Raw genomic sequence first — 24,873 nt, forward strand, 5'->3', positions numbered from 1 at the left:
CCATGGTACAGAAGGACGGTAGGTGGGAGACAGTCCCAAAGCCTCCCTAATGCCACTGCTGTGCTCTGCGTCTCACTGAAATGACCATACGGGCTATATCTAGCACACTGTCCTCGTGGGGTTGCCCCTTGCGTGTGCTGTAAATTTTTAAATTTTGACTGATATATGCATCATTGTGGTAGGCATAAAGGTTCCTGTGCCCTAAAGCAGGCATGAAAAATAGGACTTATGCATAAATGGGTAGGTCTCATTTCAGATCTCTAGATGAAAATCAAAAAAGACCCTGGTGACTGTAGGGGAGAATTTCCTTGTGAGCCCAGATCAGGGGCCTTACTCATGTGGAGGAAATGTGGCCACACCAATTTCAATAGGACGGTTTCCAGAGTGAGGTATGGTAGGATGTGAGTTGGGAACCAGATCGGGTAAGTATTTTATTGCAGTTGCTGCAATTACTCACTGTATATACTGATTAAATGTCTTCTCTTCGGTGATCGCTTTTTCCATAGGCAAACATCCCACTATCCTTTGCCATTTGTTTCGTTTGAGAGAGTATAGCGGAGTGTCACTCCTGGATTGGCAGCCACTGTTGTTAGAGGGCTCATAACGCTTCGCCTCACTGGGTCCTATTTCTCCTTCCTCCAATGTTATCCTGCTTTTGGGAGAGGTACTAGGTAAAACAGCAAAAAAAGAACCAACAGGGCTGTCAAATCCAGGCCTTCACGATCACAGTTTAGCTGGCCAGAAATCCCACAAAACAGCAACCCGACACACCTTTACACGCCGCAGGCCACAAGCCATTTCCCAACACCCTCTAACAAACCGATGGCTGATACAAGACGGAAAGCCACAGACTTCCCTTGATACGGTCTGCACCAAAGATGCAGAGGGACGATTTCGAAAGCGCTGCGTTGGCATTAGCGGTCCTCAGGAAACTGGGTGCAAAGCTCAAGCAGGGAAAATCGCAGCAGAGCGGAAGCATTGCATGCGAGGGTACATGTCTGCATGTGCCAATGCCTGCGATGTGTGACAGAAATTGTTCCCATCGTTTTCCTTGAGTTAGCTTTAATGAAACAGGACAGCGCCTGCCAATTTCATTTCAAGTCTCCTCCCTCTGAAATATGTGCACTTTCACCAGCTGTATATTTGGCCCAGTGTAATTACTGTAGTGCTAATTTTACCAGAGATGATGAAAGCGCTGGAACAGCCTAACCGTATAAAGGGAGGAGACACATACAGCTGATGCATGGTTCTGGATCCTTTTTTGAGCAAAGGAAGTCATGACTTTGACTTGCAGAGCTGCTCCTTAGGGAGGCTTCTTCTTACAAGAGTTATTTGAAACACGACTGAGGTTAGAAAAGAGCAAGGTCAAGGATACTTGTGTGCTGTAAAATAATAGGCACTGAATATTAAAGTGATGCCTTGTAGTAAATTACCTTAAACAGATTAAATTACTCAAATAGGCCTGCTTGTTTTCTCTTCTCTCCTCTGAAAGAAAGACATTTCCAGACACCAAAAGCACAGAGATGCCTGGAAGTCTTCTGTTTCTCTCTGGACCTTCCCAAAAGATTCAAATTCAATTGAAATTTCTAACAAAGATTCAGAACAGATATTTATTCTATCCAAACCAGTTCAGCTTGAAAAAATTACATCAAAGTATGGTCACAGAAGCAAACTGCCAAAGCTCGAACAGTGTGAATAATGCAAAACAAACAGCTCTCTGCAACATTCACTTATGCTTTCAAATCTGCTCATCTAGATTGTGCACTCACCCTGGATTTGCCTGGTGGTTGTGGTGACCAGAATCACTGGGGTGATTCCAACTAGCTACTGGAAAGGGCTGAAGGAAAGATGAGCTGGTTGGTGATTTCTAACTTACATAAATTGGAAGAACTCTTTTTAAACTAAACACCCCAAAATGATTGGCATTGCTGGCACTTGACCCTCGGCATTGGAGTCACCCAGCTAGGAAAGAGGAACAAAACTGGCCCATCGTGCTCTGTTCTGCTCTGTGCTGCAGAGGTTTTTTATGTCACCTTTGCTGTCAGAGGGCACAAGCACCTTTAGCACTGCAACCAGTGACAGGACCAGCCTCTGTCCATTCTCTTTATCGCTTTCTCTCTCGCTTTCTCTTTACTCTTTGCCACTGATTGTCTCTACAGGTGATCTCTGGCCTTTGTCAAATCAAGATAGTCAGAATTTGAGTGCTGAACGCTCCTTCTGCCCAAGCCCATCACCGAGTGTCCTTACACAAGCACTGGGCTCCAGAGTTAAACAAAGTGCGAACGGTAAAGGGAAACGTATTTAAGTGCCAACACAGTCTGCAGGCAGAGGAAGGACTGGGAGTGAGCCCTGTCCCCTCGCAGAGACCCTGCTCTTCGCAGCACCCATTCACGGCCGTGTGAACCCCGCAGAAGTCCCTGGGCCGGCGGTGTCGCAGACGGACCATGCGGTCACTGGCTCTCCCCGCCACCGTGGGCTGCAGCAACTGCAATGCATCAGGAATTTCCGTGCCGATTTTTTAATACTTGATGAGAAATGGCACAATCCTTTTCCCTCCAGTCTCTGTCACAGGGTTGCTTAATAGAGTTTGGGCATTAGCTCAAATCATATTGGAGAATTGAGGCCAACTTCTAAAGTATTAGGGAGATTACAAAGAAATGCATGGCTCATGCCTCCTACGGCACAATGCAGGGGGAGGCATTTCCTAGGACAAAACCGGGAGAGCCTCCTTCTGCGGCCATCCCTTTCCCTCTGTTTATGCATCCTGATCAGGCAGACACAGAGCACAGGACATGCAGTTTGGCCAGAATTTAAAGTAATATGCCCAAGGGTGAGTGAGGAATCCTTATCCTCCTGTGTATTTACATAAGTGAAAGGCAGAATTTAGCCTGGAGGCACAAAATGGCATCAGAAAAGCAAATAAGCAGCACGAGATCATGATAACGGAAGAAAGGAAACTGTGGCATTTACTTGCTGAAGATTGTTTCCTCTCTGACGACAGATTTTTCAAATGGCAGAGGTCCTTTAGTGGGTGGGCCTTGGAGGGCTGGTCCAAATAATCAGTCAAAAACAATATCAGGAAGTTTAACCAACAATTTGAGCTTGGTTTGGTTTTACTCATCTGTTCAATTAAGTTCTGAGGGAAATTTAGAAAGGTGCCAGCTAATTTAATTTGTCTACCTCCTTCCTAGCCATGCAGGAGTTACGCGTGGGGCTGGACTGCCATTTTGTGCCAGCGATCTACTCCCCTGATTGCCCGGACTGCGTATCTCCCAGCCAGGCTCCTCTGAGCTCAGCCTGGCTTCCTGACCGGCGAAATGCAGATGCAGGGTAGAGGGATGTGCTGCGACCGCATGACTATAAAAGGTCCTGAGGCTCTGGGAGTCGAGATGAGGCTGCCACATGCCAGCTCCAGGAACTCGAGGGCTCCCTTCGACGCACCCACGGACAAGGTACAGGAACTGCTTCATCCGATCAGAGTTGACAGTGCTTTGAAACAGCCAGTACACACACAGGTACAGTTATCCTGTCTCCTATCAGCATCAGCCTGCCTGCTCAAACATGTCTTCCATTACATGCAGCGAGTCAGGGCATACTGGGGACACACCACTGGCACGAGGACAGAGGTTTGCGTTTGATGCAGACAGGCACAGTGCTGGGCTCCCCAGGAAAACATTTACTGTTCTCTATTGCATAACTGTTTCTCCTTCTGCAATGGCCAATGATCTAATGCTCTTTTTCTTAGCAAAGTTTATATGCTTTCCAGGAGAGAAAAAAGCTTCTGATATTGGCATTTATGTTGCGGCCATGGACTCCAGGCAATTTCTTGGGTTCTGGTACAAACTGATAGAGAGCACTGAGGACATTTGCCTCTAAGTTAATATATTAAAGTAAAAAATTGAGGAAGTGAAGGGAGCAATAGTTTATGCATCTAGCAATGTTAATGCAAATCAGATGCTTCTGAGTTTATAAATGTATAGTTTTCACTAGAGTGGATGCACTGACAGGTCATAAAGAACAGTGATAATAAATTGATCATGAGCAGAAACGCAATAAGGACATTGCAATGCAGGGAAACCATGTAGGATTTTAACAGAGGTTATCTCAGTCACTTATGGGTATAATGTTCTGCTGTTGGAAGCAGAATGCATCATGTACTCACATATTTCACGTCATCCTTCTCTCAGGAACTGCCAAACGTCACCTGAGAAAGTGAAGCTGCCCAGCTTGAATCACTTCAGTGGACTGAGCTGCGTAATACAAATGGGTCAGTAGGAGAGTTGCAGAAAAGGCATGTACTTCGCATTCATCTTGTTTAGAAAAGGCAAAAGGTTTCTAGCTGTTTCTATCGCAATTTGCTTTTTATTCTCTCTCGCCACTCCCTTTCCCACTGGAAATTTTCCACATTCCCACCTATGGTAACACACACACAGTGACAGAGCCAAAGCAGATCCCTGCTTCATCCCTTCTCTTGGGGCAGTGGTAGAATTAGGGGAAACAGGGTCAGTAAAGGTTGCCCCTTCCTCATCACGCACAGAACACCAAAAAGGTAAGTTTCCCATTTTTTTTTGCTAACCAGTTTGCTGTGGTGCCAATATTTTTGGTGGGTGAGATGGTGCAGGGGCAGACAAGTGGACCAGAAACACATCTTTACCTGCAGCTCTCTCCACCTTCACAGACTGGGCAGCAACCATTTATAATGATCAGCTGGTCAAAATCGGATAATTTCCAAGGAAGGAGGCTGAAGTTTTCATTCCTGCGCACAGGGAAGGAAGCCAGCCACTATCTCCTGAGTGCAGTGGATGCCGCAGATCAATGTGAAAGTTGGCTGAGCCACCATGTGGGCTTTCGAGCAAGTAAGTGCTCTCACTTGTGCGAGCCGACAGTAGGGAACTCACCGCAAAGCCTATGAATATCTGCTCCCTTGATAGCCCTCCTGCTTTCATACAGTTTTCAGATAATCAAAAGTTTGCAAGCTAGAGAAATACAAAGATATTCTTACCCTGTTCTGTTCAGCTGAGCATGAGCCTATCCTGGTTTTAGAAAATCTGGCAGGCCGGTAACACTAGTAACTGAAGTTCTAAGGAAGAGAATGAAAGTGTAGTCATACAGTTTTGTATGTGTAAATTGCTGGCTCTTAACCCTTTTCCTTCCAGGAATTGTCAAGTTCCCTATGTCAGCTCCTTGGGCATGTTCTCACCACTCTGGCAAGTTTTATTAACCATTAACTCCCTTTCCCTTGAGATATACAAAGAATGGGAGCCATGGAAGATCATCAGATAACTCTGAGATTAATAGGAAAACATTAGCCTTATTAATATTTATTTGCTTGGGCAGGTTTATCACTTAGAATAAAATACTTTACATTAATCCAAGTATAATTTAAATGTAAATGAGAATAAGACCACATCTATAAATGGCTTGAGACCTCTTTGGACCCAGGACTTCTAATTTCAAATTCTACAGTATTTTTTTGACCATCGTTGCAAGAGAGAAGGCTACGAGCAGAGGTGATTTAATGCTTTTCCCCCTTTGCTATAATAACTAACAGCAGTTCAGCTAGAAAACTCCAGAGTCCAGAGAAAACTAAAGAGAACACCCAAAACATACATTCCTCATCGTTACCACCAAGGACAAATTGCCATAGCTGAGGGAGGGCTGGATCAGTAGAAATAAAAAATGTTGCCACACCGCAAAGTATACTACATGTCAAATGCAGCAAATTTACTGCATTTCCAAGAGATTATCCATAAACCTTGAATTATGAAAGTACTTGAGGCAGCATCACTAGGTGGTAATACAGGTGTCCTGCTACAGCAAGGCTTCTAAGAAAGTAAGACTGTGCAAAGTTTACATTAAATAACAGAATAGTATTCCCTAATAATTTTCTAGGGCCTTTGATCTTGTAGAGAAGCGTCAGGTCTGTTAGGTAAACCAAAAGGTATTCGTCAGATCTTGTTGCGTCTGAAAGCTGGAAATTAAGGATCCCTTAAATTAGGCATGTTAATTTATTGAGAATTGACCTCATGGAATATAGTGCTGGAAATAAGTTTTTTCTGTGGCAGAACTTCCTGGGTTGCTCTCGCACTGCTAGTTATATACAGTCACTGTTAGCTATGGATTACTAGTTGTAATTTATTATTTCCAGATTTCTTCACCTTCCTTCCCACATCCACCATCTGCAGTAGCACAGACTGAAAATATATACTGTAATATCTCAAAACATAGTCAGTGGCTGGAGATCTGAGTTTACAGTAAGACTGAGTAAGACAGACTGAAATCTTCAGCAAGGATTATAGACACAAAGTATCTGGTAAAGAAAGGGAGAAAAATGTGAATGGTGTGTGAATTCCACTGTTCTCAGATACATAAAACAATTCAATTTCCTATGTCATATTTCACTCCTTATATGAACAATATAACTGTGTCACTGGCTGCACATCTGTATATCCTATTTTCTTGCAAAGTATGAAATACATTTATTTGCTCTCTTAAGTCTTTCATCAAACATGTAACTGTCTCTTTGTGGAATTTTCACTGGATTTATCCATTCCTTCTATTGCAAATGTGGCTTCATTTTCCCTTGGAGAGCCCAGCATTAGACCTATAAAGATCCAGTTAATGTCTAAACCCCAGGAGTTTACTGTGAATGGGGAAACCACCTTTTCCTGATGGATTTTTTCCAGTTGACTTAATGGTTAGAGAAGAAAAGCTAACTTTTGCCAGTTTACATGCATGGAAATGGTGAGACCAAGAAAAACAACAACACAGTATTTATGGCATTTCTTCTCATCTTGTGGAAACCGACAGCTACCAGTAAAAGACCATGTTTTCTTTGCAAGTACAATAGATTCAAGCTATTTTCAGCTGGCAATAAAATCTTGACAACCCAACCAGATCTGGCCACTTTAAGAGATGAAGACTAATGCAATCTGATAATTAGGTCATTTCACCGCCAAGACAGAGAAAGCAATTTAATAACATCTCCTGTGCATTAAGACAAGGGCTAGAGCCCCTGGGTCCCAGCTGGCAAGTACTGTGCCTGCAATACTCCTGTCAAGTTTGCTTCCACAGGGCATCTGCAGAGCTGCAAAGACCGAGGGAGAGGGTGGCTCTGTGGTGGGAAAAGGTGAGAATGATGCTGGAAAACAGAAAACACAGGGAGATAAGTCCCTTCCTTCACTGATGCGGCCTGGCTGAAACTTGTCTAAGAAAAAGTGTCCTGCTGTTTTGCTGGCTGCTTTCCTTACTTTTCCTACACTAGTATGAAACCAAGATTGCTCTGCTTTTGTAGAGCCCATTCTTACCCCTGCTCCTTCAGCAGGGAGGGGATCTTGCCTTGGAAACTCCTCAGAATATGACCATCTCACATAGCTCTTCTCATGCTTCAGTAAGGAGGTTCCACAGCGAGCCAGTAAGATACTTCAGTAGCTCGACCACATCAAATTAGAAAACCAATCATTGAGAGAGGAAAAACAAACCTTTACTCGCTCTTGAGGGTTAAGCTTTCAGCTCGCTCTCACCCTCTTTGTCCTGGCTTGTTGCAACAGGAAGGGGTTTTTTAGAAACTTTTCTTGTAACTCAGCTTCCCTGTTTGGGGGCTTTGGAAGTACTTCTCTTGCTGAAGTTAATGCAGACAACCGTAACGCTTTGTTACAATTATCATTTTCTGTATAAGAGTTTATAATCAATATTTTATCCTAAGAAGAGCTTTCTGGGCAGACCTGCTTGGACTTTAAGAAAGCTGTAAAGCAGCTGTGGTGTATATGCTGTAGCCCTCTTTGGTACAAAATACTGAATGGCTTGACCTGCAAGTCTGCGCTGCTGTGAATAAGCCTTACTCATATTGGTTGGTCTGGTATCTCTGGGTCCAGCAGGTCTGCTGTCTTTCCTCAGTCAGCTTGCGTGAGTAAAGACTGAGTAAGAGGCTAGAAGGTCACACTAATCTGTAATATCTTGTGGATATTGTGCAGAGATTTCTCGAGCCCACCCTGCAGCAAATCGCACGTATTCTCGGCAGAGCATCTCTTAGCAATACCCTATCACAGTGCAACTTTATTACAGATACATCCATACGAGCACATACTTTATCAAGGTGGGTCAAATTGTTGCTATTTTAGCTGCTCCTAAAAAGGACACGTACATTCAAGGAGATGAGGGATTTTTTCCTCCCATGTGCCATATGTGTCCCTATGACTTTCAGATCCTATGGATGGGTGATCTTGGTCTTACTGAATGAATAAAATGATTGCAGTCATTCTCTCTTGATGGATTTTTTTCCGGATTCATCATTTATGAGAAACTTACCTGTGTTATAGGACTGATGCCTTTTCTTCCAATTAAAAATGAACACAATGACCCAAGAATAACTCGTAAATAAGACGATTGCCCAACATACTGTATTGCTCAATATATACAAGACCTTGTCTTTACATGATGGGGAGAGGGGAAGAAAAGATTGCATATCCTGCACAGACAACACTAGGGACTTTTAAAACCATCTGCATTTGGCCATTGTATTTGTTGCTGCAATAGTGCAGCACTTCCTGATTCGGAGTATAGGGAACTCGGCAAATGCCGTAAATGACAGTCATGATGGTCAGTGGCAACTGCTCAGCAACAACACGAGGCAGCGTCCGTAAGAAAGTATTTGGGCATTTTCAATGAATATTTAAAGAGTGCTAACATCGGAGTTGTAAACCCACAACACAAATGAGAAGGAAAGCAGTTTAAGGAACTTACTAGTGGCTGCAGTCACCCTACTGCTGGCGAAGGCAGGGAAACGTCTCTGGAGCCTGTTCTGGACACTGCAAAAAAGCTCCTGGGAGGGGAGCGGCAGAGCTGCGTGGACCGCTCCGTCCCACAGCAGCTTGCAAGCAGAAAGCCTGACTGCTGATCAGACACTGCCTCGTCCCCCAGGCATCCCCAGCACCTGTCCCGTGTGCTGCAAGGGCTGCCACTCCAGTCCTGGGTGCAATTCGAGGCGTTTCTGCCAATTTCTAAAGCTTGTGTGGTCTGCAGCCCCCAGCGTTCAGCAGGCCACCTTCGCTCATGTTTTTCCAGCACAACACAGGGCTTGCTGATGCGGTTCAGCTGTTAGCACTCGGGAACTCGGTTTTCCAAGGGCAGCAGGAGCGCGGCAGCAGAGGACACCTGCCTCGGAAACTAACACCCCTTCGCTGTCCATCAGAGCCGCAGCTTGGCAAACTTCAGCGTGTGCTTACAAGGCTGTTTTTGTTCCTGCAAGGCTCCCAGCCAGACTTTGCAAACTTGTTTTCTTTGTCAGATATCTTAGGCCACGTCCACTGTAGGGAGGACAAGCTACTAAAATCATTTTGATTTTTGCAGATTTTAACGACAGCCAGACAGCGGGCCCAGCAAGCTGCCACAGGTGATCTATGAAACAAAGAAACGGGTCCCAGATACTGCAGCCAGGCACATAGTTTTCTTGCTCCCAGCCTTGCTTCAAAAGACCTTAGTTCAGGGATCAAAGCTCTCGCTTTGGAAGGCAGCTTAGATTGCAGTTAAAGAGCAGAGCGTTAAATTGAACCGCTGTGTGCACGGCTATTGCTTTTAGCGCACGCTGCGGTCTGCTATTTGTGATTCCATCCTCTGCACCTAGCGCTTCTCCCGGCTCAAGTAAAGAGAGAGGGACGGTGGCTACCGAAAGGGACAAAACTGCCTTTTCCTGCTCTTGTTTCCGAGACCAGAGCTGCAGCAAGCAGGTCCCGCGGTCCCCGGGGACGCCCAGCGCCGGGACGCCCGGGGGGGGACCCGACCCGACCCCCGCGGCAGGTGCTCGCCGCCCCCGCGGGCTGCCGACCACCGCGGCCCGGGCCACCCCCGCCCGCCCCCGCGGCCCCGCGGGCGGAGCGACCCGGAGCGCGACCACCGCCGCCGCCGCCCCCGGCCGGGCCCCCCGCGCCGCCCGGGGCCCCCGGCCGCTCCGCGCCGCTCCGCGCTGCGCCGCGGCCCGGCCTCCCGCCTCCCATTGGCGCGGGGCAGCGCCGAGGGCGGGGACGGCCGGGCCGCTATTAAGCATCACATGGCAGCGCGCAAAAAAGGGGCAGCGGCTCATTGAGTGGCTCAGTTGCAAGCGGTGCGCGGCGGCCGGCGGCACCCTGGGATTGGCTCGGCTCGGCTCGGCTCGGCTCGGCTCGGCTCGGCTCGGCTCGGCTCGGCTCGGCTCGGCTCGGCTCGGCTCGCTGCGCCGCCCCGGCTCCTGGATCTTAGCCGTCAGCTCCGCACGCCCCTACCCCGCGGCAGGTAAGCAGCCTCCTCCTTCTCCATCGACGCGCAGCGCCCGCGGAGCCGCCTCGCAAGTGCCACCCTGGCTTGCGGGGCAGCGGCGATGCGCCCGCACCGATCCGTGCACGGACGGGCCGGGAAATTCCTGCGGGAAAGCTCCCCGTGCGGGTGGATGTGTTGCACTTCTCGGCGCGGCCGTTTGAAGGGGGACTCTTGCGTTTCTCGTGCACCATGCGCAAGCTATTCTCAGTGCCTACGATAATTAGATAGGTATGCTGGGAGCACTTGAGCATCTGCTTGCAGCATCTGTTTATGTTCATAACTTTCCATGCACCAGCTGCTCCCCCCCAAGATATTTTATTCTGGGGAAGGGCTGGAAGTTTGCATGACAACTCGGTGTTGCAGCGCTAGCGCTGTTCCATCCCCGCTCATTCGCTTCGCCTGTTGTTTCCTGTACAAGAGAAAGGTCAAAAGTCTCAAGTCTTAGAAATCTGGTGCATGTTTCTGAGAGGAGTGTCCAAATGTTTTAGCGTGGCGTGAAAGGAACCTGTAACTTCATTCATGGGCATTATGGAAATGGGGGATTTTCTTTATTTTTAACCACCCTGCCCAAAATAGGAGGAAAGAAAAAGCATTGTAGCTGGGGAGCCTGTGAAGAAACAGGATTGTTTTAACTTAGTTCATGACAGCCAAAGGAAAAACTACCGATAGGAAATAGGAGATTTATTTGGGGGGGTTCAGTGGGTGCTTTGTCATCTCTGCGGGGCCAGGGCTGCGCCGGGACGGCAGGTACTTGCGGATGCAGCGAGTACCTTGCACCGATGAGGATGTGCATCTCTGTCCTCTCCCGCCCTGCGGCCACCTTTCCGCTCTCCAGCCCAGCAGCAGCCAGGACTTTTCTCTAGTCTCAGCCTTACCTTTACACTTGTTTGCTTTTCCATCCTCGCAGCCGGTGCATCAAGTACACCCCCTGGTGATGGCTCTCTCACTTGTACTTCTTTTGTCATCAGCTAGAAATATCCTGAACCCGCTCCTTTGCAGGATAGCAGATGCAAATGCCACTTGTGCTTTCCTTTCTCCTGTTTCTTCCCGTCCGTTTTCCTACATTGTCTGCTCTTTTTTTTCTTTTTCTTTCTTTTTTATTCTTTTTTCACTGCGTGATTGAGGACAGATCCTTCTCCTGAAGGTAGCTTACCGCTTCGTAGTCGGTGTAACCTGAGTCCTAGCCAAATCAGTGGAGGAATCAGGGGATAATGACTTTTAAGTAATACCGGGATCTGGGGAGAGGTTAACCGGGCGGCTCTGGCCAGCGGGGAGAGCAGGGACTGCGGGAACACCGCTTCCATCGCGCGACAGCTCCTTTGTTCTGTTTACCGAGGGCAGCAGGGAAGGCGCTTCGCTAAGGTAGCGGCTGTGCTCTCTTAGCAACATGTGCCCGGCACACACACAGCAGGCTGTTTGGCGTCAGCCTGGGAATAGCTGCTCGGAGCACTCATTAGTGCTGCTCCTCTCTCTCTCTCTCTTTCCCCCTCTCCCCCTCTTTTTGCACTTTACAGGTTTTACTCAGTATTAAACCCTTCTACACAGATTCCCTTTGAGCTCTTCCTTGCAGCTTTTAGACATGCGATGCAGATATCTTTTCACGGGAGGTCTCGAGGGGAACACTTGCTAAGGCAGAAGTGGGGGTTCAGGCTCCTCTTGGTGGCATTCGCTCAGATGTTGGTTCAGGAACGCAGCAGATGCAGCGCAGCCCCGTTCTCCTCTGCTCTCCCAAGCATCTCCTTGCAATGGAGGAAGCCTTTGGCTCTCCGATCCCATCCTTTGCCTGTAACTGGGCTGCGTCGGTCCAAGGGCCGGTGGTGATGAGCTGCACTGCTCTACTCTCACGTTCTCTTCCAGGAGAGAAGGTGGTCTGGCTTTAATAAAAACAAAACACCTAGCGATGACTGAATTTGCACCTGCGAGTGTGTCACTGGCTGCAGTGTTTCTGAGCCCAAATGCTACAAAGATTTGAGTTGGCTTGTGAGTTCTGCGTTGTCTTCTGTCTGGCATTGGTTGCAGGACTGCTCCTGCGCCAGCTTGACATCTTCAGTGACACCAACACACTGATACTGGGGAATGGGGGGGGAACAAACTTGTTTTGCTTTTAAGTAGCAGGTGGATTAGCAGAATAAGAAGTACTATTAGATTTTCATGCTAAAAGTCCCTAGTTTGATTGTTTGTGGGGTTTTTGGTCACCTCCACTGAAACTAGTTGCAGAAGTCGGGGTGACTGCAGATCAGGCGCCTGGTAGGTGATGCAGCGAGCATTTCACAGGCCCTGCACAGACACGAGCGGGAACAAGATCGGCCCCGCCGCGCTGCACCGGCTGGTTGTCTCAGCTCGGTTGCTGGTGGCGTTCCCTTCCCCGTATCCTAGCTACTCGAAGCACGCACAAGGAGAGGCAGTTTGGGCTATAAAAGAAAGAAGACAGCTAGTCTGTGCCCGGTACTGCAGCGTGTGGAGCCTGCCAGAGCTTTGTTGTATAAACTTCAAGAAGCAGTCTGTAAACTCCTCGCGCTGAAGGATCGCTAGAGCCAAGTAGGTGCCGGGCCGCCTCCCGAGGCAGCGCGCTGGCAGGCGCGCGGCTCTAGCGCAGGAATGCTGTGCAGATGTGCAGCAGGTAGAAGCGCTCGGCCATTCAGAATGGAAACCCGGCGGTGTGAGACACCGGTTCAGCTTCCTAACTTCCGAACTGAGCAAGCTGTCGGTGGGAAGCCGGTGTTACGATTTCGGTGACTTGTGGAATTCAAACAAATGTCTCTGGGTCAAGACTTTTGTGGGGGAGTTGTGTATTCTGACACTTGAGACTTTACAGCTTATCTTTCCCTCCACCACAAGTTTTCCTCTAAAATCAAAGAGAGATTGCAGGGAAAAAAAGAAGTCTTCGAACAATCTGCTTCCTTGGCTGTGTATTTCCATGCACTTGGAACAAAGCAGACTTGGAACGTGGAAGCTGGACACAGATGTGATTATAGGATGTGGTTTGTGCAAGTGATCAATCTGCAAACCAATGCCATGATTTTTCAGGGAGTTCTTAGTGTGGAGAGTTCATTAATAATCTCACTTTCCTTCTGTATTCAGGTTTTTAAAAGTATTTTTAAGACCCCCCAAACTTTTTTTTTTTTTTTTGAGAATGATATCCTGGCAGGAATGAGAAACTGCATGATTAAAAACAAGGGGAGGATGAGTGAATTTATACACAGTGTGGCCAAGTTAGCCAGGTAAGCATAGGGGTAACTATACAATCCAATAAATCTAAATTAATAAGTTGTACTCAAATGGGGCATTACTGAACCTGCCAAAAGCTGCCAAAATGTATTTTACATTGCTGAAGTCAGAGATGACTAATCTCAGCAAATATGTGTCAGGACTTATTCTTGCACAACAAATAGAAGTAAGAAAAAAGAGAAGGTGAAAGTAAACCATAAGGAGATTCTATGGCAGAAAACATTTTGCACACAACTGCAAACACGCTGCTGTTTTCTATTTGCCACCTGCTCTTTCCTTAACAAGTGTTTGCTGACCTAAGCCATTATAACGTGGTTGAAGGATATGGGAGGACAGAGAAACTGTTTGAAATCCCTCAAGTTTCTGGAAGACCTCTGCAGGGTTTTGGGTGCTGCTTTTGGGAAGGGAGATAACAGCCACTGTTGGATGCGAGTCAGAGAGAACAGTCACAAAATGCTGCAGCTGCTTTGCGTGCAGAGGTCTTACTCCTTGGCAAGTAAAGTTGTGCTGGTTTTTGGGCAAACTCGGATGAGTTTTGATAATATCGATTTACGAAAAGCATCATGATTTAATTCCCCACTAATGTAAATGGTACTTAAATCTCCTCTTCTATGGCAAGTGCATGGCAGACGTTCCTCATTACTTGGTTTTAGTTTTATTTTCTCATGGGCTGTATGGATAGATGGAGTAGTTGCATTAATACGTCTTGCCCCCTCTGCAGTACTTCAATTTCATTTCCTGATACACAGTACATGACTTAATGGATGACGCACTTGTTAAAAGCTAAACCTGGGTCTAAGCCAGACCTCCCTGAAACAAGTTTGGTGGCTGCTACCCTCAGGAAGAACATTTTGTAGCCTTTCTGCTGAGTCTTAATTGCTGTTACTAAAGACCCATGGGACATTTGCAGATGGAGCTAGCTACCTTCATCTCTCGTGAGGAAGGTGCTGCTACTCACTATGAAAGCTGTTACAGAGAGGCTGCGCTACTCCAGGGTAGCCTTTCGCTAGTCATGGTAGCAAGAGCAGATGAGGGCTGTTGGAAGGTTTAGTTTGGTTCCTGCAACTTGAGCCTAATGTGAGCATAAAACCTCTCCAGACCCTGATGACTTTATGGAGTTAGAGTTATTAATGCAGCCTTTATGCCTGCCATTTGCAGAGAATGTACCTAATATTTTTTTTTTAACTCCTGCTTAATAAAAAGCCAAATGCAATGTAATTTCACGGAAATCATTGGTATTTTCCAGGTTTATTGCTTTTCTCAATACATGGCTTCTCCCCTTTTGCATGTTCCCGTGTTTGTCTTAAGTGACACAGACCACGAGACACACACTGTATATCACTGAAAACGGCTTCAGTATTCTTATTTGAACAAATGTATGTTAAAGCTAATTCTTTGTTTCAAAATAAACAGAAAGCACAGCTATAAACAGTAGATAGATTCTTTGCATGCCCCACTTTTGAGTGAATATTGCTCACAGACTTGTGGGACACAATCACTCTAGTGCTTTCACTGGGAAGAGTGATAGCTTCTTTATCTTAGTGATGTCAGGTCTGTCAATACATAACTGCACTCGGAGAACTGCTGCATTCCAGAAAATGCTGTCATTGAGAATAAGGAACCTTCCTTCAAATCCACAGAAGTCATTTGACTTAATTAATTCAGATTTGATTCATTATCCTTTTCCTCCAAGATCTAATCCGACATTTCTCTTTCTCTTGCAGACCATGCCCTCTCTATGACGGTTACTTGTTAAGCTAACTCTGCATGCCAGAAGACTGTCCTTGGTTGATCCAAGGGCTTTTGGGGACTCCAGCCTCTCCCCAGTTTTTCTGTGTGTGTGTGTTCCTCTAGAACTTTCAAAACTGTTTCTCCAAAGGGTTTTGCAGAAACTTAGACTGTTTTCTAAAGCAGAAGCACCTCAGTCCACAGCAGTAGTGATGGGCAGCGTGCGAACCAACCGCTACAGCATCGTGTCTTCGGAAGAGGACGGCATGAAGCTGGCAACCATGGCCATTGCCAACGGCTTTGGGAATGGAAAGAGTAAGGTACATACCAGACAGCAATGCAGGAGCCGCTTTGTCAAAAAAGATGGCCACTGCAATGTCCAGTTCATTAACGTGGGTGAGAAGGGCCAGCGATACTTGGCAGACATCTTCACCACTTGTGTGGACATCCGCTGGAGGTGGATGCTAGTTATCTTCTGCCTGACTTTCATCCTCTCCTGGCTTTTTTTTGGCTGTGTGTTTTGGTTGATTGCGCTGCTGCATGGCGATCTGGAAAATCAAGAAAATAACAAACCCTGTGTCTCCCAAGTGAGCAGCTTCACTGCAGCCTTCCTCTTCTCCATCGAGACCCAGACCACGATCGGCTATGGCTTCAGGTGCGTCACAGACGAGTGCCCCATCGCAGTTTTCATGGTGGTTTTCCAGTCTATAGTAGGCTGCATCATTGATGCCTTCATCATTGGTGCTGTCATGGCAAAGATGGCTAAGCCAAAAAAGAGAAATGAAACTCTGGTCTTCAGCCACAATGCTGTTGTGGCCATGCGAGATGGGAAGCTATGCCTGATGTGGCGTGTTGGGAACCTGAGGAAAAGCCACTTGGTGGAGGCACACGTGAGAGCACAGCTCCTCAAATCCAGGATCACATCGGAAGGGGAGTACATCCCTTTGGATCAAATAGACATCAACGTAGGGTTCGACAGTGGGATAGACCGCATATTCCTGGTCTCCCCAATTACAATAGTACATGAAATAGATGAAGACAGTCCTTTGTATGACTTGAGCAAACAAGACATGGACAATGCTGACTTTGAAATTGTAGTAATATTAGAGGGCATGGTGGAAGCTACTGCAATGACTACCCAGTGCCGTAGCTCCTATCTGGCAAATGAAATCCTCTGGGGCCACCGCTACGAGCCCGTGCTCTTTGAAGAGAAAAACTACTACAAAGTGGACTACTCGAGGTTCCACAAAACATACGAAGTGCCCAACACACCCATCTGCAGTGCCAGAGACTTAGCGGAAAAGAAATACATTCTCTCGAACGCAAACTCCTTTTGCTACGAGAACGAAGTGGCCCTCACCAGCAAAGAGGAGGATGAGCTTGACAACGGGGTGCCTGAAAGCATGAGCACAGACACCCACCCGGACATGGACCACCACAACCAAGCAGGGCTGCCTCTAGAACCGCGGCCGCTACGACGAGAGTCCGAAATATGACTGAAACTCTTCCTCTCTCTTTTGGTTGAAAGGAAAAAAACCTCTCGGTCAAAGGCACATTGACCTAAGAAGTTGGCCCAGAACAGTTTTCAGACAACGGTACTGTTGAAGAGTGGCATAAGGCAAGCAGACCTGAGAAACCCGGGCTGGTTTTAGGGCTGTCCTCAGAGGAGGGACAACAGAAAATGAACTCTAAACACAAAGCACTAAACATGTCTAAGTATGAACAGAAGGCACATATGTTGTAGAATAAATTATGTATATATTTTTTTACAAAACTTGAACTTGCAGGCAAGCTTTGGTTGGGTTATTATTATTTTTTTTCAACTTTTTCCAGAATGCTTCTCTCTAGGGAACAAGAATGTTTTTAATGGCATAACAAAGGCAAGAATCTGCCTTATTATTATTATTATAATTATTTTTTAAAAAGCTGCTGCTAACTACATGAACACAAATGGTTATTTTTGTTGCAGTGTAGTTTTTATTTTCTCTTGTGTAATTTAAAAAAAAAGTCAGTGTTGAACTTTTTGGGTTGAAAAGCTCGTGATCGCTTCAGAGAGGCCGATGTTGCCAGAAAGTCTAAACTCCTTTTGAGGCCAGTAGTTTGATAGCTAGAATCAATTTCTCTCTTTCCAATTACATAAGGGGCATTATGTAATATCAGGCCAATCAGTAGCCTCCAGCAAAACTATGATTTTTGGGGGGAGAATTTAATTCTCTGTCTAAAGGAAAATGAAATAAAATATATAGAGACATATAAAAAGTACTAAGTGAAAACTACCTAAATGCATACCAAAGAAAATGCAGTTTTGCACAGTGGAATTTATTTAAAAAAAAAGAAAAAAAAAAAAAAGGAACAGGCTGCTTTAAACAAACAAAAAATTTCAAACCTCAGACACTTTCTTTGGTTTAGATTTTTCTTTTAAGACCTTTATTTTGCACCTTATTCTAAAAGCTTAAGACTCGGATCTAAAGTGAGCTAGGAATCCCCTCCGCCCCCTTCTCTTTGGTGGGGAAACAAATTCTCTTCCTTTCGTGTAAGGAGAAACGTAGTTGGGGGAAGACAAACAAGCAAACATCTGTCCTCCCCGGCTGCCCCTCGAGCCGGGCTGCAGCAGAAGGTCAAGTGTTACTGCACACATTCCCAAGCCGTCGCTAGACCTTAGCGCTGACCCAGCGTCCTGAAAACTGAGCCATCAGATGTGCTGCAGGCGTGTGACTGAATCCCGTTGACTGTCGTTATGTTACCAGTTAAGCTATGCCAGAGACATGCAAAGCTGCTGACCTAGGCTAGAGGCTAACTCTGCTGGAGCGGGCGTTCAGGCACAGATGAGCTGAGCCATATAGAAATCCCCGGGAAGAGGTTTTGAAGAGGAAGGAAGAGGGTAATGGAGAGGAAAAGAGGAAAGAATTTTGTTTGGCACTTGGGGATGGCACAGAGATTGTAGCATTTTGTCAAAATGCTTCTCTTCAGCAGGGCAAGGGTGTCAGGACGTGTGCTGGAGTATTTGCCAGGTCCTTTGGAGAGGACTTATTTGAGGAGGATAAGGCTGTAAAGCAAGCTTCATCTCCTGCCTCCTCTTCTTCCTGCAAGCATCGACTCAAGGGTCAATGGATGGGGTATGTCACCGAGCCTTTGAGCAAATTTTGTGACCTTATGTGAAGCTCTGGCTCTAGCGGTGTTTTGGCTCCTTTGCCAAGAATGCTTTAAAATTTTCTGTGCCTCTAAGATCAAGGATACAACTAAACTGCACTTCACGTCTGCTCACTTGTGACTCTTCCTCAAGGAGCAGGTGGAGGGAGGTGGTGGTGGTGGGGACAATAATCCTAGTCAACTCTTACAGTATTGGATCACTGTATGCCATTAAAAAACAGCTTGTTCTAGATCTAATGTCTTCTGCAAACAGACATCTGTGAAGGCCTCTGGCCCCTTCCAGCCCTGCCTGAAAGAAATGCCTGCAACAAAATGGTTTCTGATAAGATGGTATCTACAGTGAGTGGGTTCAAAACTGGCAAATCAACATTGTAACCATAGATTTGGCTACTAGAGAGGGCAGAAGATTAAGCGCAAGTACTAAGGCTATTACTGGGGTGGGGGGTAGTAAAAGAAGGGAAAGGCTGAACATAAAATGCGACTCAATTGCAGTTTCTGGGTCAACAGTAGTGCAGACAACTGAGTGCTGCTAGTGCTGCTATTGGCATATTCTTGTAAAAGGAAAATAACTAAACCAAAGAGTATTCAGTGAGAAGAGGGTGCATGGAAACGCAGCGGGGAAGGGATGGAGACGGGAGGCTGACCGGGAGAAAGGGGACCTTTTCTCCAAGTCAGCGTCGCCAGGTGCACAGCGCGCCCACTAAATGATACTTGAGATGTTTGAGGGAGGGGTCGGAGATGGGGAAGGGGAAATGCAGGACTTCAGTTTGTTTCTTTAAAGAAAAGGAAATTCAGAAAAAAAAGACCCCTTCCCGTTAACATTTCTGGTGCAGAGGTTTTGTTTTTTGTTTTTTTTGTTTAGTTTTTCAAGTCAGTTTTTCAGAAATATTTTTAAAATGTACATTTTATAAAGTTTATCAAGTATTTTCATATTTAAAGCCAAATGTAAATAGAAGTCTGTAAAGGAGGACAAGGAGAAGAAGAAAAAGAAAAGGCCACAAAAAGTATAAATTCCGCTCGGCAGTCTTGGCTAGCTAGTACCTAGATGCTACCGGTTAGCATGATTTTTAGCAAATACTTGCAAGCCTTATAGGATTCCTAATGCTATGAACTTCTCTTTATTTATTTTTAAGCATGGACTTTTAATTTGAAAACATGTTCTAGTTACTGGCATTTTTAAAAGTTACCAGCTTTCCGAGTGCTAGTCTTGTCCGGAGTGTGCATTGAGGTAATCCGTTACACTCTGCTGCATTCGTTTCTTTTTTTAATAACCCTTTGTCTTTGCCGACTGACTCTTACATTGCAGAATTGCACTCAGCCTCTGGCTTTTGGAAGCTGCTAGAAGAGACCTGCAATGTACACTTCATGGTACCCTTCCCCCTTGTCCATCACTTCTGTATTTCCGAACATGCCTTGGTAAGCCCAGTATAGGACAGACTATTGTAGCACACTTCTACAGCAGCAAATTGGTTTAGTCATTTTAAAAAATATTGTTATTTTTAAGGAATATGCAGTGACTGACAGTGTTTGTTCAGTTCCTGATGAGCCCGGGCCAAGCTGATGTGTTACGAGGGGCCTGCGATGAACGTCCTTCACAACTGACGGAGCTCTACCTGCAGGCTCCAGCAGGCTTTGGTCTGGCCTCTTTATCAAGGATGAAGTTGGCTCAGCTGGCTCGCACAGAAGGTTTATACTGTATTTTGCTTAGGGTTTGGGGGGAATATGTTATTTCTGCCCTTCCCTGAAAATACTTGAATGAGACACTTATTGTCTAAAACCTAATACTGCATACAGTGACAAAATGCATTTCTGAGGCAGGTTGGGATCTTTTCTTTCCTCTGTCTCTTCCGTGCGAGTTGTCTTTAGTTAAGTAGCAAGGGTAGAAATCATTACTTATTAGCTGTATTTAATGATACTTTCTCCCGGTCATGATAAACTCCTGTGTTGTTAGTTTAGCACTTGTTCTTCTCGGAAAAGACAAAGGGTCCAGATGTTTTATTTGTTCTCTTAGGTCTTCTTTTTCATAATGGATTACAAGGTAAAACTGAGAAGTACTGTAATGTCTTTAAATTATGGCTGCTCATGACCATTGTAAAGTAGAAGGGTGCTGCGTAGTTGCCATCCCACAGCCAATGAGAAACTTATTTTATAATGACTTTTGGCCTGCAGCTATTGTAAGGTGAACAATCCAGGCATTCGACAGTTGTCCATTACTATTTTCCTGTTTGCAGCCTTTTTGTATCAAAGTCTTCCTAATGTACTGCACAAATTGTGGATTGTACAGATTTTTATATATTATGTCTTATTTTATTATTTCTAAATAAATAAAAAAATTGAGAATGAACTGGTGTATGCATCCTGTATGTAAACGTCCCGGGGAGATGGCTCAGGATGTTATTGTGTGGTTGTATTTATGACTGTCTCCGAGCACAGTCATTGTCTGAGGCACTTGAGTAAGAGACAGGTTGTTCCCTCCCTTGACGAACGGCAGGAGGAAAGGTGATACTATCACTACTTGCCAGATGGGAACACAAACACGATGCTTGCTGGACTCTGCAGTGTCTGGCAACTCGCACCGAAGGGAGATCTGCCCCAGAGACTAACTGATTTTTCTTAAGGTCATACCTGAAGCTGCAGAGCTCCAGGTCATTAGCCACGTGTTGTATGAACATGGAAAAGAGCTTAAAGTCTACAAATACACTACAGCAGAGGGTGGGGGAAATGAAAACGCAGAGCTTAAGTAAGCTCACTGAAAGATTTGGAAAGGGATTAAAAAATTGAGGAGGAAACAGCTTGAAATCCCCATGTTTCATGTCTCCCTAGAACATCCCTTTATTGAAATGATGCTCCCCATCTCAGCTAAATTCCAAACATATTTGCTTTAATCTTCATACAGGCCCTGTTTATTTGGACTCCTGAGCCTGGTGTCACAAACATGGAGCTGGGCTTTTGTATAATGAGGTGGGGAGCAGTAACTGGACTGGGCCTTGAGTAACTGAGAAGAAACTCTATGCCCCTATTAGCCTGGGCTGGAAAGCTTCCTTCCCCACTGTTTGTGTGTGGCCTCCAGGAAAGATGTCAAGGACGCACAACTGTGACTCAGCTCAGAAGGTTCTGCTGATCTAATCAGATTCAAACGCGTTGCAATGTCCAAGGACAACCATGAAACATTTACACTGAATTTTGACCCCTGTGCTGAATTTTCCAACTTTTATCAGTCCTTAATGCCATTTAAATGTATCTCTAAAATGATGCCTCAGATGGAGCCCTGACCCTATCTAGAAGGACTCCTTTTATAAATTCAAATTCACTTTTCAAAATCTAATCGTCTTTTGGAAAGCTTATAATACAGTAATTACAGGGCTGGATTTAGAGATATGGATTAGCTGTCACAGCCTGGATCTGCTTATTCTCCCCACTGAAAAGTGTTCCTGCATGAGAGCCACTTGCCGAGCTGACCTCTTCCTTCGGTGTGAGCTGCGGGGGCAGCGGGCTGATGGACACCCTCTGCGTGAGCTGTCTGAAAACGGCGTGGCTTGCTTAGGCCAAGTATATCATTAGCACCCTCTCCTGTTAGTGACTTTCAGGCTCCTGCTGGCCTTTCATTCCTTCAGGTTTAGGTGGGGCCAGCATAAATATAGCGATGAAACACAGATAATTTATTTTATTAGCTAGCGAGGTAATAACTAAACTCCTCTTCTTCCCATAATAGCTAGATGCAGTTAGCAGCCATCAGGGATATGCTGCATGGCTCTAGACAGCATGAGTAAGATGACACAGAAGGCGTAACGGCGTGGGTGTAGGCATGCTGCAGCCGAAGGATACAGCTGATGCTGCCTTCAGTTTTCTGTGTAGATGTTTCCACAGTAGATAGCACAGAAAGGTGAATTAGAGAAAGGTGTGTGCAGCAAAAGATTCCCTGCTTTCCCATCAAACTAGTAGCGCTTGCTTCTTTTGCCATCCCAAGCTTGTGCTGAAGACTGCAGCTTTCATATCTATAAAAGGTGTGCAAAAACATACAATAATGTTTAAAGAGAGGTCCATCCTTTCAAAATGTTTAAACTAAGCTCATGACTTCAGGGGAGCCGGATTCATGGTTTGGGATTCTTGGCAAGTGGAGATTATCATACAGTGAAGATTTTGGACGGGACATACAGTCTGTGATTCAACAGCCACCTTGTCTGGAAAAGCTCATTTGTCCCAGAGTAACTGGCCTGTCAGCTCTGTGTCATCATCCTCAGCACGGCATTTTGCGCAGGGGAATTGCAGTGCACAGGCAGGACTGCAAAGGCTTATTGCACCTCTCAGCGCAGCAGCATAAGCAGTTGTACATTGGCTCGAGATGCAATAGTGTAAGGTCAGGCTCATTACACTAAGTACCTGCATATTAAGAATTTGCATTCCTTAAGCTACACTAGTACAATCCCTCCCTCAACGTCTTTCAGTGCAGAACTACAGTCTGTGCTCATAACACAATTTTTGCTTATTGTTCTGTTTGCTTTTCGGTGTGCAGGATTCAGCTGTTTCACCTCTGTAACAGTAACACGTTGTAAGCAGGACTCCGGTAATGTGCCCCTCGTTGGCTTCCAGATATGTAGGATCTGGAAGCACTTGCAAACTTCAGTTCAACTAACTGTCAATCTTTGGTGCTCTATGTAGCTCAGAAACACAGTGATGTAAGTCAGAATAGCAGGATACTGCAAACACAAAAGCCATGTGCTCTCGCTGGGGAAGCCAAAGCGTAGTAGGAGTCCTACAGCAATCCCTAATCCACCAAATACTTACAGCTGCGAGGCCAAGCACTGATCACCACCCTGGCATAACTGCAGTGGCATTTAACTGAAATTAGAGGATAAGTAAAACCACCTGAATCACTCTGAAGTCACTTTGTGGAGTCTGAGATTAAAATCTTGGTGCTTAGGTTGAGGGAGCAGGAACAGGATTTTGCAAATTGTTTTGTATGGTGCTTTTTTGTGAATTGAGACCTACCCAGGAACAATGGCTGGCAAGAGGTGGGAAGCGATTAGAGAATGTCACTGATTGTGGTGGCTCTATGTTTTTTTTTTTTGTTAGGAGAAAAGGCAGGAATTCTGTACTGGGTGTATGTGCTGCCGGGGAACACCGGTGATGTTATATGAACTATTCCTATCTCATCCAGCCTGGGTGTCAGGAGAGAGACACGTTCACACAGGCTAGCACGGTGAGCAAGGACCAGCTGTGGGTTGTGCTGTGTTTGTGGCAGTTCTCCAGATGGAACCCAGCTCCATGGCTAAATCCCTCCGTTTATCTTGTGTGGACGGTAGGCTTTATTTTGTAAGGCGTTAGTGGCGTTTCACAATTGCATGGCCACCTGAAGTCAGGGAGATCTTTCTCTCTTTTTCACTCCAGCTTAACGCATTGCCTTTGCTTTGTCAGCTCTTGCAGATTGCTCAAATGTTTCAGCTGATTTGCCAATATTTGGGGACATAAAAGCGGAAGTAATGAAAATTACAGAAAGCCCAAGAATATAAAAGTGAAATATGAGTCTTGAAAATACCACTCTTCTCCTTCCAAGGTTTTCTCTAAGGTACAGTCTTTATTCCAGCACCACTGTTTACAGCCTTACCAAGGGTGCAAATCCAGCCTGTTACATGGCAAGCCAATGCATTTTATAGCTTCGGGTGGGCAGGAGAGGACTTTCTCCGGTTATTCTGTGCTTCTCTTACTTCCTCGCGGCCAGGCTGTGAGGTGCGCGGTTGCCCCCGGGGAGCACCGTGCTCCTTCCTGGAAAGTGCTAATCCTGGAGACCACTGGGGAAACCTCCCCGGATGGCAGAGGGGAGGACACCGTAGGCTTTTGCTTTCCAGGGTTGTCAGAAAGGCTGATATTTTACTAACTTTTTTTTTTTTTTTTAAGACAACATGTCTTGCTCTGCATAAACTATATTTGCTATGCAAATTAACTCATTAATTATTTTGCATAACGTGGCAGACAAGGTGTCTTGCAGCTACACCTGCACTTCACGCAGGCTTTGGGGCCACTGCTCAGCTGATGCAGCACGAGCCTCTTACCAACCCCCTGGAAACCACAGCAGCCACAGATCTGCAGCCAAGCCCTTCCTACAGCTCAGGAAGCACAGGATTTTTATGTACAGGGATGAATCTCACCCTGGGACAGGGAGACTACCCAGGGGAATAATGGTGCTTTTGCTCTGTTTTGAAGTCTGTCGCTATTTCCAAATAACCCAGTGGCCACGGGCGCCCAGGAAGGAGGAACTTCTGCCTTTAGTCAGGACCTTTCCGCCTCTGCCTCCGAGTTTATTTGCGAGCCCTTTGCCTGCACACCCATTCGCACACGCAGGGAGCTAAAGACAGGCAAATCTCTCTTTTTTTTTTTTTTTTCCCCCTCCTCCTTTTTTCCCATGTTGATACTTGCAGTGACTTTACTTTTGCTGGAAGTAAAGAAGTAGATCAAAAGTTGGTATTTTCTCTGTTTATA

General features: G+C 45.9%; 1 protein-coding gene and 1 long non-coding RNA gene across 5 annotated transcripts in view; one reads left to right on the forward strand and one right to left on the reverse strand.

The window, feature by feature from the left end:
• LOC112982555 (uncharacterized) overlaps window positions 1-24,873 on the reverse strand; it is a 180,145-nt gene that overhangs the window by 1,001 nt on the left and 154,271 nt on the right. The window contains exons 6-8 of one of the 4 annotated variants that reach the window (XR_010392193.1): window positions 5,003-5,080; window positions 4,163-4,250; window positions 458-3,489 (exon numbers count right to left, since the gene is read on the reverse strand). This is a non-coding gene — a long non-coding RNA (uncharacterized LOC112982555). Of the gene's footprint in view, window positions 1-457; window positions 3,490-4,162; window positions 4,251-5,002; window positions 5,081-24,873 lie in introns of those variants that run through there. The other 3 variants (XR_010392191.1, XR_010392192.1, XR_010392194.1) reach the window with 3 other exon arrangements.
• Window positions 10,042-20,740, forward strand: KCNJ2 (potassium inwardly rectifying channel subfamily J member 2). The gene is made up of 2 exons (XM_026099044.2): window positions 10,042-10,266; window positions 15,243-20,740. Exon 2 carries the CDS (start codon window positions 15,459-15,461, stop codon window positions 16,740-16,742), a length of 1,284 nt encoding a protein of 427 aa, XP_025954829.1. The 5' UTR covers window positions 10,042-10,266; window positions 15,243-15,458; the 3' UTR covers window positions 16,743-20,740.

The sequence above is a fragment of the Dromaius novaehollandiae genome, chromosome 18 (assembly GCF_036370855.1).
Source record: "Dromaius novaehollandiae isolate bDroNov1 chromosome 18, bDroNov1.hap1, whole genome shotgun sequence".
NCBI lineage: Eukaryota > Metazoa > Chordata > Aves > Casuariiformes > Dromaiidae > Dromaius > Dromaius novaehollandiae.